Source organism: Candoia aspera, chromosome 13, assembly GCF_035149785.1.
Source record: "Candoia aspera isolate rCanAsp1 chromosome 13, rCanAsp1.hap2, whole genome shotgun sequence".
NCBI classification, from domain to species: Eukaryota; Metazoa; Chordata; class Lepidosauria; order Squamata; family Boidae; genus Candoia; species Candoia aspera.
In genome coordinates this window covers 272,071-289,988 of record NC_086165.1, presented here as the reverse complement: position 1 = coordinate 289,988, position 17,918 = coordinate 272,071, and the positions used below count along the sequence as shown (strand labels likewise).

General features: G+C 56.4%; 1 protein-coding gene across 1 annotated transcript; it reads left to right on the top strand.

Moving 5' to 3' along the window:
- The first annotated feature begins 422 nt into the window (after window positions 1–422).
- Window positions 423–16,059, top strand: RFX7 (regulatory factor X7). Its single transcript, XM_063314447.1, has 9 exons — window positions 423–691; window positions 6,590–6,623; window positions 6,991–7,073; window positions 8,136–8,258; window positions 8,780–8,900; window positions 9,041–9,121; window positions 10,215–10,422; window positions 10,919–11,214; window positions 11,607–16,059. Exons 1-9 carry the CDS (start codon window positions 543–545, stop codon window positions 14,814–14,816), a joined length of 4,305 nt encoding a protein of 1,434 aa, XP_063170517.1. The 5' UTR covers window positions 423–542; the 3' UTR covers window positions 14,817–16,059.
- Window positions 16,060–17,918: the final 1,859 nt, after the last annotated feature.

Here is a 17,918-nt window from a genome sequence, read left to right as displayed (position 1 = left end):
CCGGGCAGCGGAGAGGGGGGCGGTGCGCGAGGGGCAGACCGCCGTCGGAGGCCCTCGCCCCGCCCTGCGCGGAGCGGGCGCGTCCCCGGCTCGCGCGGCGCCCTCCCTTTTGACGGCCCGCGTGCCCGAAGGCGGCGGGGGCGCACGCGGCCCTGCCCTGCCCGGCTCGGCCGCGGAGCGGCGCTGCGACGGAGGCTGCGCGAGAGAGGCGGCGGCTGCGGCTCCTGCTGCTGCTGCTGCTGCTTCTGTGCTGCTCCCGCCGCCGCCGCCGCCGCCGCCGCCGCCGTGCCCGGCCGGCGCCGAGAGGGAGAGAGCGAGGGGGAGGCTGCTGCACCGGCGCGCTGATCGGAGCTCCGGGCGCCTGCCCGCCCGCCCGCCCGCCATGCGCCACCCTCGCCCCCCCGCGTAGCAGCGCGGCGGCGGCGGCGGCGGCTGTGCTGGGGATGCGTCGCGCCGGGCGGGCGGCAGCCGGGCCGGGCGGCTCCCTCGAGGGCTGCGGCTGAGGCGGGGTCCGCTGCGACGGGGAAGGCCTAGCGAGCGCCATGGCGGAGGAGGCGCCGCCCGCGCCCGACGGACCCAGCGGAGCCCCCGCGCCCGCCGCCGCGCCCGCGCCCGCCCTGCCGGCGCTGGTGCCCGGGCTGCAAGGCGCGGAGGCGGGCGCGCTGCAGCACAAGATCCGCGGCTCCATCTGGTGAGTCGCCGGGGGGCGCGGGCGGGGAGGCTGCGTGGCCCTCGCCCGCCCTCTCCGCGGCGCTGCGCGGGACGGGCCGCCCGCCGCCATTGTCCCCGCGGCCCCGGTGAGGGGCGGCGGGGCGGCCGGGCCGGATCCAAGATGGAAGACAAGATGGCCACGAGGCCCCCCCACCTCGCCTGCCTCGCCTCGCCTTTGTCTGCCCGGCGGCGCCGCCGTCGCGTCCTCGAGGCGGGCGGCGGCCGCGACCGCGGCTCGGAGCGGTCCCTCGCGGGATGGGGCCGTACGCCCGAAGGCCCCCGGCTCAGCGAGGGCGGCGCGCCAGGCCCGGCGGGGCTTCCCTCCTGGGCCTGCGGACCGGCGGCGGCGGCCGGAGGGCGCCCTGATCCCTTGCTGGCCTCCCTCGCGGGGCCGTTGTGAGCCTGGGGGCAGGACTGCTGGGGGCGCCGCCACGCTCCCCCTCGGAGGGCTGCGCCTAAGTCAGCGTTTCGGGGCCGTGCCGATTCGCGCTGTCAGGAGAAGTGGAAGGAACCCCCGGACCCTCCGAAGCTGCCGAGCCGGGGCCGCGCTCGGTGTTCCTCCTCCTGCCCCAGCCCAAAGGCAGATGCGCGGCCTCCGCGCGAAGCGCTAAGAGTCACCTCCCCGCGCAGGCCGGATAGAAACGCGGTGCCGTTCAACCGGCTCGGTCGGCTGTGGCTCGCATCGGCCTAAAAGGCTGTCCCGCATTCCCGAAGGCCCCCTGTGCAGGAGGGCGCGATTCTGGTTCCTTTTTGGCCTACCTCGCTTCCTGTCCCTGCCTCCCTTGGCATCTAAGGGCTTTATGAGCAAGGCGGAGTGGTTCGTTGGTTAAAAAATTGAATAGGAAGAACAGCCTGTGTTACCCTCCGGTTTTGACAACCTCTTCCCCGTTTGTGTTTGTAGCTTTCCTAGAAGGATGTGGAAAGGGTGGAATGTGCAGACGTTATTTGGACAGTTTTATGCCAAAGTAATTGGGAGTTGGAATTCAGCTTTGTCAAACGTCAGTGCATCTGGCTTCCAAGATAGTGCCATGATGCGTGTCGGTGCAGACTGTTTGAGACGGGGTGCTTTGCAGACAGGCAGGCCTGCTCTTGGTGCATAGTCACATCCGCTGTGCAGGGGAGATGCCCAGGCCGGAGCAAAGGGAGACTTCCGAGACCAGCAGGCCGTGCCCTTCCTGCTCCTTGCTCTGGGGAGCATTCAGGTCCTTCCTCTGACAACATCCTGGGGATCAAATGGAGGAAGGCCTGGCCCATTCTCTGGCCTCCAGGGTGGAACTGTGTGGTGGCCCAGAGCTGCCCTCTTCCCAGAGAGTAGGCCCCATTCAAGGCCACAAGCTTATTTCTCCATGGAGGGTACTGAAAGTAGGCGCAAAATGCTTTGAATGTTACCTTGCTCTGTAGAAGTGTCTATTTTATCAAGGCATTTTAATTGGTTCCCATGTTTTAGAGCTCACGATTAGCCACTGTGGTTGTGCTTTATGTCTGGGGAGGATTTTGAATGGATGTAGTAGCATTTATAGCATCTTTAATGGCTAGTGTGGTGCGCAGTAGCCTTCCCCAACCTTGTGCTCTCCAGATTTGGGGGATTTTAATATCCCAGTTTTTTGCTGACCATGCTTGATGCAGATGAGGGGCATAAAGTATGGAAGTACTTTCAGGGCTGTGAAAGATGGAGCTGTGATAGAGGTGTTATCAGCTGTGGCCCTGACGATGTTAACTGTTTGTTCGATGTATTGCATTGTTGCTTTTAGGTGTAAGCTGCTTAAAGTCAGGAGGATTGAAGCAGCATAAAAGCCTTTTAAATAATAACCTTTGGCCAAAGAGAGGGTGGCGGAGGTGTGCAGCCTGCCATAGCAGGACTGGGCAGTTTTATGGAGGAATAAGACCTCAGTAGGACATCTGAGCAGATACCGGAGTGGTATGCCATGAAATGAATTTTTCAACCCAATGTGGTACATGAATAATGCCAATGAGACCTGCTGAGTCTTACACCCTCTGACTCTCAAGTGGAGGGACTGCCTCACGACAAGCCCCAAAGTAAAAGACGGGTGGCTGCAGAGTCCACCAGCCTACAAGGAATTCACAGGAGTCCAGATGGTCGGATTTGTGATCCTACAGGTCATTATCACACATAATAAAAAGGAATCATCTCTGGCTCTCACCTTAACTGATATGGTGATAAACCAGGGCCAAGGAATAGGTGGATGCTGTGTCCACAGAACTACTTTAGCTAATGGTGTTACTTTTCTCATAGCTGGCGGAACTTATTTACTGTATTTATAATATTTATGTATCTTTGTGCCACATTTCTCAGCGGAATACCACAGAAAATTAATGCAAACATTAAAATGGATTAAGGTAAAACAGTGTAATGTGCAATGTAATTACTACCAAATCAGGAGCCATAAATTGATGTCATAGAACTCCTGTACGTTCTCAGATGCTGATTGAATTAAAAAGAAAAGCCATCCTGAGCATAAGCATGCTTTGTTTCTGGGAAAGGGGCGCTCCAGCCGTAGGACGTGGCCCATCCAGGAAGGCCCCAATGGGTAGTAGCAGCTGGGCAGACAGTGAGGGGAGGAGGCGGCAACGGAGGCAGGAAAACAGCCACCCCCCAGCAGAGCAGAAGCAACAGCCATTTTATTTATTTATTTAACAGATTATAAGGCTGCCCAACTCTCACATGGTGACTTTGAGCGGTGACTCCAGACAGCTTACAGAATTAAAAACCATAAAAACACAATAGACACCTCTTGGCAGCAGCAAACACATTCATATCAGCCATTTGATTGGCTCCAAAGCAGTTTGGGTCCCCCAGACCCATTGACGGAACCATGTCTTCAAGGCCTTCCGGAACAGGAGCAAGGAGGGGGCCAAGCTTGCAGAAAGCCCCCCCTCCGTGTTTGCACAACACCTTAATCTGTGTGTTCTTTCCTAGTTTATTTGTCATTGCCCATTGCATTGCCCTGATTTTCCTCCGGGAGATCATTTAAACCCATTTTCTCTATCTGGATGACATAGCAAGCCTTCGGCTGGGCTGCCCCACCTGCGAACTAGCAGCCCTGTGGCTGGGGGGTTATATGGCTCAGGGGCACTGTGCAGATAGAGTGGCAACCAAGACTAGTGGGGGGAGGGGAGGGGCACCTTTCACCAGAGCCCCTTGAACCCCCTCCAAGGAGAGCCAGCAAGCAAGCAAGGCCGGCATTTGCTCCTGCAGGTCTGGCTGCAGGAGCCAGGAGCGCCTGCTCGCTGGACCTTTGCCTTCCGCACCTGCTGGCTGAGAACGCGTGTCTGTGGACCTTTGGCTGCTTTTTCCCTGTTTCTTTGAACAGGCACCATGAAATGATGCCATTTTCTTCCAGACAGGTTGCGTGCAGTGCGTTAAAGGCGCAGCCAAGCCCACAACTGCAAGAGCATGTGGTGGCTTTTGTTTTGTCTGGCTGCGTGCTGGATTTTTCCTCTGGTCCCGATGATGAAAAGGCCAGAGATTATCTGAGCTCTCCTTTTCTCCTTCATGGATAGACACGGAGGAGACAAAACAGCTGAGCTGCACTGGCCCAGGATGGCAGGTTGTCCTATCTTACGCTGCGCTTTGGGGATTTAATCTCTGGGCTTCTGCTTTGTTAAAGCTTTTATGCTAATTGCTTTTGTGTCCAGACGCTCAGTCTCAAGGAAGATTCCTGGCCTACTCGGCTCTCCCTGAATGTGGGATTTTAGGTTGATTTAGGGAGGGTGGTGCCGGGGCAGGACCTGGGGGGTAGGTTTGGCCCAGAGATGATGGATAGACATCTGAGGCACTTGCAGCATGGGGCATCAGCCAGGCATTTTGCATAGGTTGCCAGAATGTGTTCTGCTTGCCCATATAGACAGAATTTCAAGGGGAGGACTGGAAAGAGGTTGGCAATTTAAGATCTAGCCATAGAGAACAGCTCCTGGCCAGGGATAATCAAGAGGAAAGAGGGGGGTTGAGTTGGGGGGTTGACCCCATGCAAATAGAAGGGATGCAGAAGGAGGTGGTTTCAGAGCTGGGTCCACTTTTCCAGGGCCCAGCCAGCAATTCTATTTCTGGGAGAAAAAGCCTTCTGCTTGGGATTAAGCACTTCCGGTCCAGGTCCAGAAGCTGACACAGGGTAGGTGAGGCACCCATTGAACCAAAAGGGTGGCTGAAAGCCTGGGCAGCACTGGGTGCTACCCACATCATCTAGCTCATACTGGGGAGCTGTGGCCTTATTGGTTGGGTGCTTCTCAGGGGACAGTAGACCTTCCATGGACATTTTAAAGGTGCATTTCCTTTGGGTCAAGCTCTTTGGCAAAGGTGCAGTGCAAATTGTTTTTCTTTTAACATGCTGCTCCTGCAGTTCAGGGCGGGCAGGTGGGCGTTTCTTCTGATGCCATCGTTGGCTGCGTCAGTCAAGGAAGGAAAGAAGCATAGCAAGCGAGCAGAATAGTTCTTGGGTTTAGCTGAGTCCCTTGGATCGCAAGATGACATGTGGGGTGCAGCAGCTGAACGTTGAGCCGGCATAGCACGGGGTGGAGATGCTGACACTGCAGCTTGAGTTGGCTTTACCCTCCTCCGTTTCCCCATTTCCTCTGCCTTGTGGCCTCCCAGCCCTGAGAAGAGAAGAGAAAGGGACCTCTTTCTCTTGCCTGGGATTTCGGGGGGAGCAGGCAGGTGGCTGAGCCCAGGTGAGAGCATGTGCCCGTGCGTCTTGCCTTTCCCTGCCACCTCCTGGGTGCTTGTGGGATTCCTATGGGCAGTGGCAATGGCAGCAGCTTCAGAGGCCTCGCCCTTGAACGGCCAGAGGGCAGCCGCCATCTCCATTATGCCTGCAGCACAAGAGCTTGACTAGGGTGAAGTGGGTGCAGGAGAGGAGGGTTATGAAGTGAGGATAGGCAACCCTGGGCATCTTTGTGGCCATTGCGTGAGACCAGTTAGCAGTCGAACAAGCAGAACAAACAATGCACTGTTACCTTACAGAACTCACTGCCATGCTGTGAGGCGAGAGCAAGGGATCTGCCTGGCTTTGAAGGGGCTTAAATTGACCAAGGGGAAGAAGAGAGGATGAGGTGGGGCATTGAGGTGCAGTGGCCTTGTGGGTGCCCTTCCCCATGGAGGGAACTTGGACCTAGAGCCTTTAGCTGGCCTTGGGTGAGAACCGCAGGGGCAGAATCCGATTACGGCTCTTTTGTTCCGTGGGTATGTTTTGTGTGGTGTGGTGTGGTGTACAATGCTTGAGCCAGAGAATGTGCAGCCAAGCTCTAAACGAAGAACTGTGATATGACCTGTACTGGAGCCTGGAATGGAAATTAAAAAGAGGAGGAATACTGCTCCCAGTTCTCCCTGATCCAGCAGGCTTGCCTGTCTGTTCTGAAGAAGGAAAGGGGGCAGCTCTTTCTTGTCTCCCCCACCTCTCTTCCCCTACGGTGCTGCACACACTTAACAGTGCAAAGGGAAAGTGGGACGAGCCCTGAGCTTGCGTATCAATGTCCTTGCTGGCATTTTATGCTTCTAGCATGCTGGAGCTGATCTCCAGACCTCACTAAACTTGCGCTGAGGTGTCCACTACTTAAATCCTTTCGTTGAAATAAAGGCATCTAAAGATGAAATAATATTATTTAACATTCCTTAAAATTCTAATCACTGACTTATTAAGGCAGAGTATTTCAGGTCCTCGTTCTGCTTGTCAATATTAATTTTCAGGATATTCTTTGCTTTTCTGTAAAAATAAAGGAGGTTCAGAATCTTCCGGACCTTTTTCCAATGATAATAGTTGAGGTGTCTGGGATGGTGCAAAGAGACTCTGTTACATATGCCTGTTTGTGACAACCATGCATGTTAACTTTTGGTTCTTTTTGCTTTTCTCCCCTGCCTCTTTAGCAAAGCTGTACAATCTAAAGTGGACTGCATCTTGGTAAGTAGAGCCGGCAATGGGGTGTTTCCAGCTGAGGCTGTTTGGCTCTGGTCTTCCAGAGCATCCTGGACTCTGCCCTGAGCCACGGTGCCCGGGGCTGGGGCTTCCAGAGAAGGCTCCTCGTTGGGCTTCTCGGGCAACTGCACTGTGGCCGAAAGGGTGGGTCAGGATTGAAAAACGCTTCTCCGCTGAGTCTGCTGGCTTGCCTCAATGCACAAGCTGCCAAGTCCCGGACCTCTGTGGGGCAGGGAGGCGGGTAGCCACCCTTTCCTGGGCTCCCTGAAAGGTCCAGGAAAAGACCTCATAGGAACAGGAGCAGCTTCCAGGGCTGGCCTGCAGGCAGTGATCTCTCTCCCTCTGCACTTAGCAAGAAGTTGAGAAGTTTACAGATGTACAGAAACTCTACCTCTACCTTCAGCTGCCTTCTGGCCCCAGCAATGGCGAGAAAAGGTACGGAGGGCTGATGTCATGAGTACTGATGGCGAGCAGGAGGGGGCTCCCATCCCGGCTGTAAAGCGCATGCGTAGTACTGAGGAATTAAGCAGCCATTCAAAGAGACACAGATCAGGCCCGCCTTAACTCTTGGGGTTTATCTGTCTGGGTTTTTCCCATGCTTCTTCAGTTTGTTAGGATTCTGTTTATGTAGCAGTAATAAACATTAGAGAACTACTCCTCATCTCAGCGTGTGTCTCTCTGTTAGGACAGCTGTTTCCCGGGATCTGAAGAGGGCGCCCCCTCCCCACCCTGTCGCCCTGCAGGTCCCCAGCCGAGCCGAGCCAGTGGGCTTCCTCTGGCGCTAGGGATGCAGGGTGGCGAGACAGGCTTCCCAAAGGAACGGGCAAGTTCCACAATGCCCCGACCCCTTCAAGGTCGAAAGAAAGAAGGCTTTCTGGGGAGAATCTTGCGCCTCCTTTCAGCTGCTCAGACAGACCCCGGAGAAATGGTCGCCTCCTCTCCCTCTCCCCCGAGCTGCACTATTGCTGCAAGAGGAGGCTTTCTCCTGACTCAGTGGCCTCCAGCCCCTTCTCCCCATTTCGTTGCCTGCCTGATCTGTCCCTGCGGGGCACAGTAGCGTGTGCCAATGCTTCCTTTGGATTTCTTGGAAGGGAGAAAGGGCAGGCGCCCCAGGCATTCCCTTGCCATTGGGAGCCTGGGATTGCCCCTTGCTTCCCACAGACAGCGGAGGCTCTCTCTGTTCTGGGACAACTTGGTTGGAAATAGTGCCTGGCCGCCTGCTTGCTTTGGGGCCCGGCACTTGTGCGTGCCTCAAAGCTCTCGCTTACAGGGAGGCAGGTCGGAAAGATGTTCTCCTGAGCCTGGGGCGGTAGTTCCCCAGGAGCCAAAATACTCAGGGGCCTTTTCCACAGTTCGTCCCTGACACCGGCCTTCTCTTGGGCTCAGGGCTGGAGGGACAGGCCGCTGCCTTCCTCACTGGGACTGGGGAGCAGCTGGGAGCTGTGGGGGAGGACAGTGCCATATTCCCGTGCCTGAGGCCCTGACTCCTTACTGCAGCGATCAGCTTTCAGTGTCCTCCAGCCGCGCTCAACAGGTGCATGCCCTTTCCTGGATCCGGAACACCCTGGAGGAACACCCGGAGACCTCACTTCCGAAGCAGGAAGTGTATGACGAGTACAAGTGAGTCTTTCCCAAGCATGTTGGGTCCTGTCCGTGGTCAGGGAAGGTGTCAGCAAAGGGCTGGCTGGCTGGCTGCTTTCTGCATGCTTCACCCAGAGCACTGCATAGGGTTGGGGTAGCCCTGCCCTTCCCAGATGGCCATCGGGGCCCAGGACATTCCCTCCCCGAGGAGGACTCAGGGCTGTAGGCCATGCAATGGGATGGCCGCCTCTACCCCAGGCTCCTGGGGTTCTAGAGCAAGTGGGGAGGCTGAGCAGGCAGGTCACCCCATAACTTACTTCCAGGGACGAGAGTCTTGGTAGGGTTGGTGAGGCCAGAAGAACTGAGTGTCTCCCTGCTCGTGGGCCGCTGAGGAGGTTCCTGGGAGTGCCAGGGCCACCCCACTTTCCCGTGGAGTCTCCGGGTCTTGCGGCGTGTCGGAGGCTATTCTCCCAGGCCCTCCGCCAGTATTGGGGTCAGAGTCCCCAGCCTGCTGCCCATAGTCCCCCCGGTGCCTCCCGTTGACACTTCTTCTGTTTCAGAAGCTACTGCGACAATCTCGGCTACCACCCTCTCAGCGCCGCAGACTTTGGGAAGATTATGAAAAACGTGTTTCCCAATATGAAGGCTCGTCGCCTGGGCACGCGAGGCAAATCTAAATATCCTTTGTGAAACAGCTTTGAGGTGCCTTTGGGGCTGCCTCACCTGTTTCCGTGGCTGTGTGGGCTTCGCTTCGGTAGAAAAAGCATCTTGCGCTGCTTGAATTGGAAGATATTTTCACCTTAATTTTTAAAATCACGTATTGCTATAGTGGACTTCGGAAGAAAGCGCTTGTGCAGATGCCATCGCTCCCTAATCTGGATTTCCATAAAACTGGAGATGGGGTAAGCTCCATGCCTGCCTGACAGTTGTACCTGCAAGCCATGTGCCACTTCCTATGCGTTAGCCAAGCAGAAGGTTGGCCCGTGTAACGGGCACAAGGAATAACTGAGAGGAACCGAAGGAAGAGCTGCAACCAAGACGGTGGCCAGATAAAAGAGATCTGAGTCCGGGCCAGAACTGTAATCTGAGGAAGCGTCTCAGACAAGTCCCTCCCTAGTCCTCATGGAGATGGAGGGAGGGAGGGGGAGGCCCATTCAGCCTTGCAAGGTTGTATTACTGTAACCTGATAATGAAAGTACTATTAGCATGCGTGATTTTGGTTTCCTAGTCTGGTGTACCATGAAGGGCTGACAGGCCTCTTAGTAGCATAAAGATCTTTAACTAGAGCTGAGAGAGCAACATTTCACAACATAAACTCATACTGTGCTGGCAGTTTTGGGGTTTTCATTGTGTGATGATCCTGAATGAAGAGAAGGGAAACCTTGAAAAGCAGCTGGGTGTGTGTGTGAGAGGGGGCAAAAGGAATATTTGCTAAGTTTTGCCTTGGTTCGTTTGGCATACAATTGCAGGGCTGCATCAAGGAATCATTCCTGCATTTAGATGCCTTTAATGAGGAGCCTCTGTTTATGCAAAACGCCTTTTGAGATTTGGGGGCTGTATAACTATGCAGCGTGACAAAGTGTATTTTTGCAGCATATGTTTGCGTCATGCACAAACTCGGAGGTATTGTCGCACATCTACTGACAGCAGCCTTAATTGCAGACAGTGATTTTTTAAAGAGAGAAATTGACTTTCCATAAAAGTTTTATTGAAATAATGAACCTGGTCTCAATTCTCTTTTGGTCAAAAGCTTGACTGAAATTGAGAGCTGAGATTTTTATCAGGCAAAGGACTTTTTTGCAGCATTTTTATGTCAAGGCCTGAAGTCATGTCTGTTTTAAACCACTTTTTCCATAGGTGAGGAGAGTAGATCGTGGGGCCTGGTGGCTCCGTTTGCGTCTGTCTCAAGAGTACAGATGCGTCAGAGATGAAGGAGCAGCTGGGTGGGGCAGACAGCCACCTGGTCCTCACTTCTTCCCTCTGCTTTGGTTTCAGCTGGATGGGTCAGAGCCTCCTGGGCGCCTGCAGAGCGCAGATGAAGAGATTGTGTCGGCTGCTTGCCAGCTGGTCTGCGAGTGGGCTCAGAAGGTGCTCAGCCAGCCCTTCGATTCTGTCCTGGACTTGGCCCGCTTTCTGGTCAAAAGCCACTACACGGGCACCAAATCCATGGCAGCTTTAGCTGTGATGGCAGGCGCCCCTGCAGGTAAGAAGGGGAGAAGCAGTCTCACTTTCAGCCTAATGGAGGGCTTTTCCCCTGGGGACACCGAGGGGCATCAGGAAGGGCTGCACGCTGAGCTTGCAAGAGCTGCTGCTCTGGGTGAAGCTTTGCTCCTTCTTTGGTGGGGGGGGGGCGCAGTCTCACCCCTGCCATTGAGAAAGGCAGCTTGAACACAGGAGACCGAGGGTCTGTAGGAGGAACTGCCAGGCAGCCATCAACACTGGTCAGGTTAAGGGGCAAGCTGGTCTGGGCAAAGATGGGGAGGCAGAGGGTGGGACCTGCATAATTCTCTTCTTCCTGTGTAAAAGAAAAACCAGCCTCCCTGCTCCTTGAAGGTTTGGCAGAGGAGGGGTTCATTTGAGGGGCTGCCCTATAGTTCCAGCTCTCGGCACAATGCACACAAGTGCCAAATTAGGCTTCCTGAAACGACTGGCCCGAGCCAAGCCCGGCCCCTGGTCAAACACCTGCCCGGCCCTTTCAGGACTCAAGGGGATCCCCCAGCCATCTGCTTTCGTTCCAACGGCGGAGAGCAACTCCTTCCAGCCCCAGGTGAAGACACTGCCGTCGCCCGTGGACGCCAAGCAGCAGCTGCAGCGCAAGATCCAGAAGAAGCAGCAGGAGCAGAAGCTACAGTCTCCTTTGCCAGGCGAGTCCCCTGCCAAGAAGGCTGAGGGCACGGCAAGCAACGGGGTTGCCAGCCTTCCGAATGGGAGCCCAGCCATCCTGTCCCCTCAACCCATTGGCATCGTGGTGGCTGCCGTGCCAAGCCCCATCACGGTAAGTGGATGGCACTGCCCAGAGAGCTTGTGTTAGGGGAGGGAGAAGCAGCACTGAATGTCAGGACGGGGCCAGGAGGAAGAGAGCTGGGGGCAGCTCAGGTATGCAGTGTGCAGGGAACGCGGAAGCCCCGCTTTGGGGAAGGAAGCGTCTCCCATGATTTGGGGAGACATTCGGTGGCAGTTGGAGCGGCTGCAGCAGAGCTGGAAGTACGCTGAGGCAGTGAGAGTCAGGAATTGGGCGGGAGGCGAAGTGAGATGGGGGTGGATGGGAAGGAGAAGTCCGGGTTGGGGTGGGGGGACGCGTTGGAGAGCAGGGGGAGAAAACCAGCCTGCTCAGAGCAGAGCTTTGGCACATTCTTTCTCGCTGTCACTCACTCTTCCCCCCAACAGGTGCCAAGGTCCCGGCAGTTGGTAACGTCTCCTAGTCCCATCGGCTCATCAGATGGCAAAGTCCTCCCGCTCAACGTCCAGGTGGTCACTCAGCACATGCAGTCCGTCAAGCAGTCACCAAAGACTCCCCAGAATGTTCCGGCTAGTCCTGTGGGAGACCGTTCTGCTCGCCACCGCTATCCCCAGATACTGCCAAAGCCGGCCAACACCAGCGCGCTCACCATACGTTCCCCGACAACAGTGCTCTTCACGAGCAGCCCAATCAAGACGGTGGTTCCCACTCAGCATGTGAACGTGGTCAAGATGACCGCGATATCGCTCGCCCCGAGCAGCACCAGCAGCACGCCCATCAAGCACGCAGCCTCGGCCCTTAGCTCAGGAGCTGCCGAGGAACCCAGGAGCATTCCTCAGATTAAGAACGGATCCGTCATTTCACTTCAGTCCCCAGGAACCAAACTAGCTCCCGCCCCGTCTTCAGTTGAGGTCAAACTGGAGCCAGAATTGCTGCTGGATGAGAGCCTACGGCAGAACCAGGACAATTCGGACCCCACTAAAGCAGTCAGGGTCACCCTCCTAACGCCTGCGGGTCAGCCGAAGACTGTGGAAACAGAGCCCTGGAAAGGGCAGACGGGGGAACGTCTCGGAGCAGCAAGCTGTGACCCCCTGGGGGGAGGAGAGCCAGAAAGGAAATCCCTTTCCCAGCCTCATGAATCCCTCCCAGATCCCTCGGAGGCCACCCAGCACGTCTCCAGTGCCAGCGTCGCCACCTCACCCCCGGCAGGTGACCAAGCGTGCCCCAAGATCCTGAGGAAGAGGCTGCCTTCTGCCTTTGCAGACTCCCAGGGCCCCCCTGTCAAGAAGCTTTCCGTGGGACAGGCGTCTGCAGAAGCCCCCAAGGCCGGCGGTGCTAAGAAAGCTCAGCAGAGGGGCGGGCTGCCTCTCCCTAAAAGTGATGGCCCGGCTGCTCTTCTCCAGGTACCCGGCAAGGTGACAATCCAAGTCCATTCGGCAGCCTCGGGGAGCGGCCTGGTGACCTCCTGCCCTCTGAATGCTGACCTTGTCATTACCTCCAGTGACTCCCTGCTGGAGCAGCGGCCAGCGGCCTCGTCGGCAGGGGTTGAGATGAAGTTGGAAGGAAACGTCTTTGTCCTGGAGAACAGCCCCAAGTCCAACAGCAGCTTTAACCCCAATGTGTGGCAGCAGCTCACCAAGAGCTCCAGCTTTGGCCCTGAGACCCACAAGCCACAGCCACAGCTGGGTGTCACAGCACTTGCCGGGCCCTCCGACGCAGAGGACTTGCCCAAGTCCGCCTGGGAACCGGTGCGCTTCGAAGGGTTCCAGCAGGCAGGGGCGGCTGCATTCAGCCAGCAGTTGCCAGACCAGGGCCAGCAGCCCTCCCTGGAGCAGCCCCTGCCAGGCCAGAGCTCCGGGCAGCTGCCCCTGCAGCAGGAGCTGAAGGAGTTTGAGGACGCTGCCGCCCAGCCCCACGAGACCTTCTTCTCCTTCGATGATGACCTGACCCAGGACAGCATCGTGGAGGAGCTGGTGCTCATGGAGGAGCAGATGTCCATGAACACGTCTCACCTGTACAGCACCTCCCTGGGCATGGCTCTGCAGAACCAGGGGACAGCTCAGGTGGCCGCCCTGGCCCCTCACTCGAGCAGCACCCACTTCTACCACCCAATCCACAGCAGTGGCACTCCTGTTCACACGCCCACACCTACCCCAACGCCCACCCCGACACCCACCCCCACCTCCGAAATCATGGCGGGGTCACAAGGTGTGTCGCGGGAGAGCCCGTGCTCCAGGATGGCTCAGACGACGCCTGTTGACAGCGCACTGGGGAGCAGCCGGCATACGCCTGTTGGCACACCACACTCCAACTGCAGCAGCAGCGTGCCCCCGAGCCCTGTGGAGTGCAGGAACCCATTTGCCTTCACCCCAATTAGCTCCAGCATGGCCTACCACGATGCCAGCGTCGTGTCAAGCAGCCCCGTGAAGCCCATGCAGCGGCCAATGGCTACCCACCCTGACAAGACCAAACTGGAGTGGATGAACGCTGGGTACAGCAGCATGGGAAGCTCCTCGGTCTCCAGCCATGGGATTCTGCCAGGCTACCAGGAGTCAGTGGAGGACCGTTTCAGGAAGCCTCACGCCTTTGCCGTTCCAGGCCAGTCCTACCAGTCTCAGTCGCGGCACCACGATTCCCATTTTGGGCGTGTGACCCCCGTCTCCCCTGTTGGCAGCAAGCAAGAAGGTTTTGCTGTCCCTGCTCCTCTTGATAACAAAGGGACAGGTTCCTCTCACGGCGGCCATTTCAGGTGCCGGAGCGTCAGTCCCGCCGTGCACCGCCAGCGCAATCTTAGCGGAAGCACCGGCTGCCCCATCGCTGCCGTGCTTCGCTCTGGACCGGCGGTGGCCTCTTTTGGGAGCCCCATCGCTCCAGAAGTCCACGGCGCCCTGGCAAACATCCACACAGACCCAAGTGCCAGCAATCTCGCCCAGAGGAGCCAGTCAGTCCCCCTGACGGTCATGATGGAGACTGCCTTTCCACAGCCCCAGAAACAGACAAGCGCCAAGAAGATCACCAACGTCTTGCTAAGCAAGCTGGACTCCGAGAATGACGATGCGGTGAGGGGCCTGGGGATCAATAACATGCCCTCCAATTACACCGCCAGGATGAACCTGACCCAGATTTTAGAGACTTCTGCCGCCTTTCCAAGTGCCAACGCCCAGAACATGCTCCCATCCAGCCCATCAGTTTTTGAATTCCAAACACCAGGTTACCTCGCCAAAAACAGCAGCCCCGGTCCGGTGGACTTTGCTTCTGGAGACCAGGCAGCGCAGTCGGAGGCCGGGGAGCAGCAGCAGCTGGACTTCAGCGGCACCGTGAAGGAGCTTCTGGAGGAGGGCAGCCTGCAGGTGGGCCCGGTGCCTGCTGACCTGAGCAGCGTGGCCTCGGTCTTCTCCAGTGACCTGCGGCTGGCTTCGGAGCTCTCAGGCAGCATGAATGACCTGAACACTCTGGACACGAACCTGCTCTTTGACCCAGCTCACCAGCAGAGCCAAGAGGACGAGGCCACCCTGGAAGAATTGAAGAATGACCCCTTGTTCCAGCAGATCTGCAACGAGTCCATCAGTTCTATGACCTCAGCAGGTTTTGATTGGATGGAGAGTAAGGACCATCCCGCTGTAGAAATGCTGGGTTGAGAAATACATTTGTGTGTGTGTGTGTGTGTGTGTATGTGTATATATCTATATGTGTGTGTGTATACACACACATATACCTTTGTGTGTGAGTGTATATATATGTATATGTGTATGTGTGTGTATATATGTGTATATACACACACACACACGTGTGTGTGTGTGTATGTGTGTATAAAATCTATGTAGCACACTGTATTTAAAAAAATCTAAAGACAAGACATACTGTATTTGTCTTAATGGAAGTGCCTCCTGCAGCAGAAACAAAATTTGTGAGATTTTTTTTTAAAAAAAGAATTGCTCTACCAGCTGCTTTATTCTTCAGCAGGGTGTATACAATCTTAACCAATTTTTAAGACATTTCTGAAGGATGCAGCCTGCTCCAGAGCCAGTATTAGATTTTAAAATGTTGCTTACTGAAAACAATTGCTTGCTGCCTCCAAAGGATAAAGGAGTGTTTGGGGGAGGGTGTCGAGAGCGTAGGAAGCTCCCAGGACACCCGGAAGGGAGTGCTCCCCCGTCTTCCTTCCCATCTGCTCTGCAGGGCGTTCCATTTGGCATTGGGATTCCTGGCCTACCAGATAGGCACCACTGAAATCTGGAGGTTACCCAGCAGATAGGGGGTGTGGGTGGATTGCATTATGCTGTCCAATTGCAGAGTGCCTCTGCACTCTGGGTTCATAAAGAGCGTGGGCATTTGCTGGCATGCTTGGCACATGAGAGAGAGTAATCTTCCTGATAACAATACAAATAGGCCCACAAAATGAACAGAGAAAGGGAATTAGGAGCCGGCGTTCATCTACCTGTATAGGTTGCTAGATCGGTTGGGGGGGGGGTCCTCCAATTTGCTGTTTCCCAATGATTGTGGACTTGGCATCCCCTCCTCTTTTTGCTGCTGCCAGGGGAGTTGCCCTGGTGGTGTGGCCTTGCTGGCCAGTTGCCAGGGAAGGCCAGCATGATTAGGTGGAGGGGGAAAATCAGCACAACATCAGTACAATATTAAATCATTATCAAGGGCTAAAAGATGAGCAGGAGAGAGCTTTCACGAAAGGAGCAGCAGCACTAACCTTTCGTCCCAAATGGGAAACTTACTCTTTGCCACAAGTTGGTTCCTAAGCTCGTATTAAGAAAACAGCAGAATGTTTCAAACAAAAACAATTTAATGCTGCTTTTAATATCATTGATTAGGGAAGACTAATTCCAACCCTGCAATTTAATAAATCTGTTCCTTTCCATGGCAACTCTACCCTACAGTGTTTGTCAGGGTGCGTAGTTCTTTTTGTTGACATACAATGCTAGAAGGCCAGTGGTTCAGGTTTTCCAGTCTTTGGAAAAGGAAAAAAAAAACATTTTTGTGCAGAAACTAGTTCATGTTTCTGGATTCACACAACTGGCTGGTTCTTTCTTGACTGAGGGAAAGTTAGAGGAGCCCTGTTAACACTCAAAGGTGAACGTTCAAGGCCGTCCGTGGCAGGAATGGCCCAAAGCCTGCCACGGCTGAGCCCATTCTTAGGAACTGCTGCCCCCAGTGCCCACGTGGAAATAGAGCTGCTGCTGACACTGGGCTCCCGGGGCGGTGCTCAGCCTTTCAAGCTGCCACAGCACTGGCCAGACGAGGGGCATCCCGTGGGCCTCGCAGCCCTGGCTCTGCTGCTGTGTGGCTGCCCCTCGTCTCCGGCTCCGATCCCCTCTCACCGGTGTGCCTCCGGCGAAGGCAGATGGCCAGGTCTTCCTGGGGGAAGGAGAAGTGCAAGCAAGGGGTGCCCGAGGCAGCTGGTCAGGCCGGTGAGCTGCACAGAGGGCCCTGTGCGCCGGCTGCGTTGCCTCCTGCTGCTCGAGGTGCTATCTTGTGCCTCTTGTGGCTAGGATGCCTTTCAAAGAAGTGGTGCATCAGGCGTGGCCGTTGCCTTACTCCATAGCCAGCGCCTCCAGGTCAGCTGGGGGTCCTTTAGGAGGAGGGAGGAGGCAGAGCCGCTTCTGCTTCGAGGCCAGGTGACCCCCGCCACTCAGCCGAGCCCCGGCTTAAAGGAGGGCTGCCTTGCCAAGGTTTCTAAGGGCTTGTTTCCACACACAGGCATGTTTCCCGAAGCATCTGCAGCCATAAGAGCCTGGTCCTATAAAAGCACACGCAGGGGCACTCAGGCCGCTTGTTTCATTGTTGGCATCATCCTTGGCGAGGAGCGGCTCAGCTTTTTCCAGGACACCCCTGTGATGGTGACCCACTAACCCGTGGGCGCGTTTCAATTGTTCTTGTAGAGAGTTTGACCCACCCCCACCCACTAAAGTAGTGTTTGTGGGGTTGCCCTGTGGGCTGTTGAGCTGCCAAGGTGCTGGGCAGAAGTAGTTCCAAGGCCGGCAGGACCTCGGGCTTCCTGCCTTCCTGCCGGTTGAAAATGCAGTGTCCAAATCTGGGCACTGGTGCAGCACCCAGACTCGGCCTCTGAGAGAGCACCTTTTAGAACTGAAGTTTCTTTTTCAGCCATCGCTGGTGTTTTGCCCCCGCTTGTGGCAAAATGGCAGTGCTATTGAACCCAGCTGGCTCTGTAGGCATCTTTCGGGCGCAGCGGAGGGGCTGTGCCTGTCCCCCCCAGCCCCCATGGTGCTAGAGGCAGGCCAGGGTCGGGCCTTCTGCTCGCAGTTCCGTGGTTGCCTGTCCCTGGGCTCCCCCTCGGAGAGGCGGCCCCGTTTCGCCGGACGGACTCCCTGCCCTGCCGGGGGAGAGCGAAGCGCCGCAGGAATGCCGCCGCTGCGTCGGCCGGCGCGCCATCTTCCCCTTGGCCTTCCGGAGAGCGGGGGAGCCCCGGCCTTTGCGCGGGCCGGGTAGCCGCGGCCGGCGGGGGTGGCCCGTCGCCGTTGCGGTTGGACACTGCGGCGGGCCCCTGACTAGGGAGGGGCCACCGACGCGGCCCGCAGACTGAGGAGGAGGCTCAGCGTTTCCTCCCGATGAACGCGGCGCGTCCCCGGGCGAAAGGTCCTCGTCTTCGCAGCAAACTTATCTCAGTGAGATGCATCTCCTCCTCCTCTTACGCGAGAATCTTACAACAGGTGAACGCGTTTGGTTTGCCTCCCCTGTTAGCGCATAATCGCCCGACGTGCATGCGGTGT

What these genes read in the sequence shown, in the direction of transcription:
- RFX7 (XM_063314447.1), top strand. Translation starts at nt 543, where the DNA reads ATGGCGGAGGAGGCGCCGCCCGCGCCCGACGGACCCAGCGGAGCCCCC. An exon ending in TCCATAAAACTGGAGATGGG is followed by an intron (nt 9,122 to 10,214) that starts GTAAGCTCCATG and finishes CTTTGGTTTCAG; the next exon opens with CTGGATGGGTCAGAGCCTCC. An exon ending in GATGGCAGGCGCCCCTGCAG is followed by an intron (nt 10,423 to 10,918) that starts GTAAGAAGGGGA and finishes CGGCCCTTTCAG; the next exon opens with GACTCAAGGGGATCCCCCAG.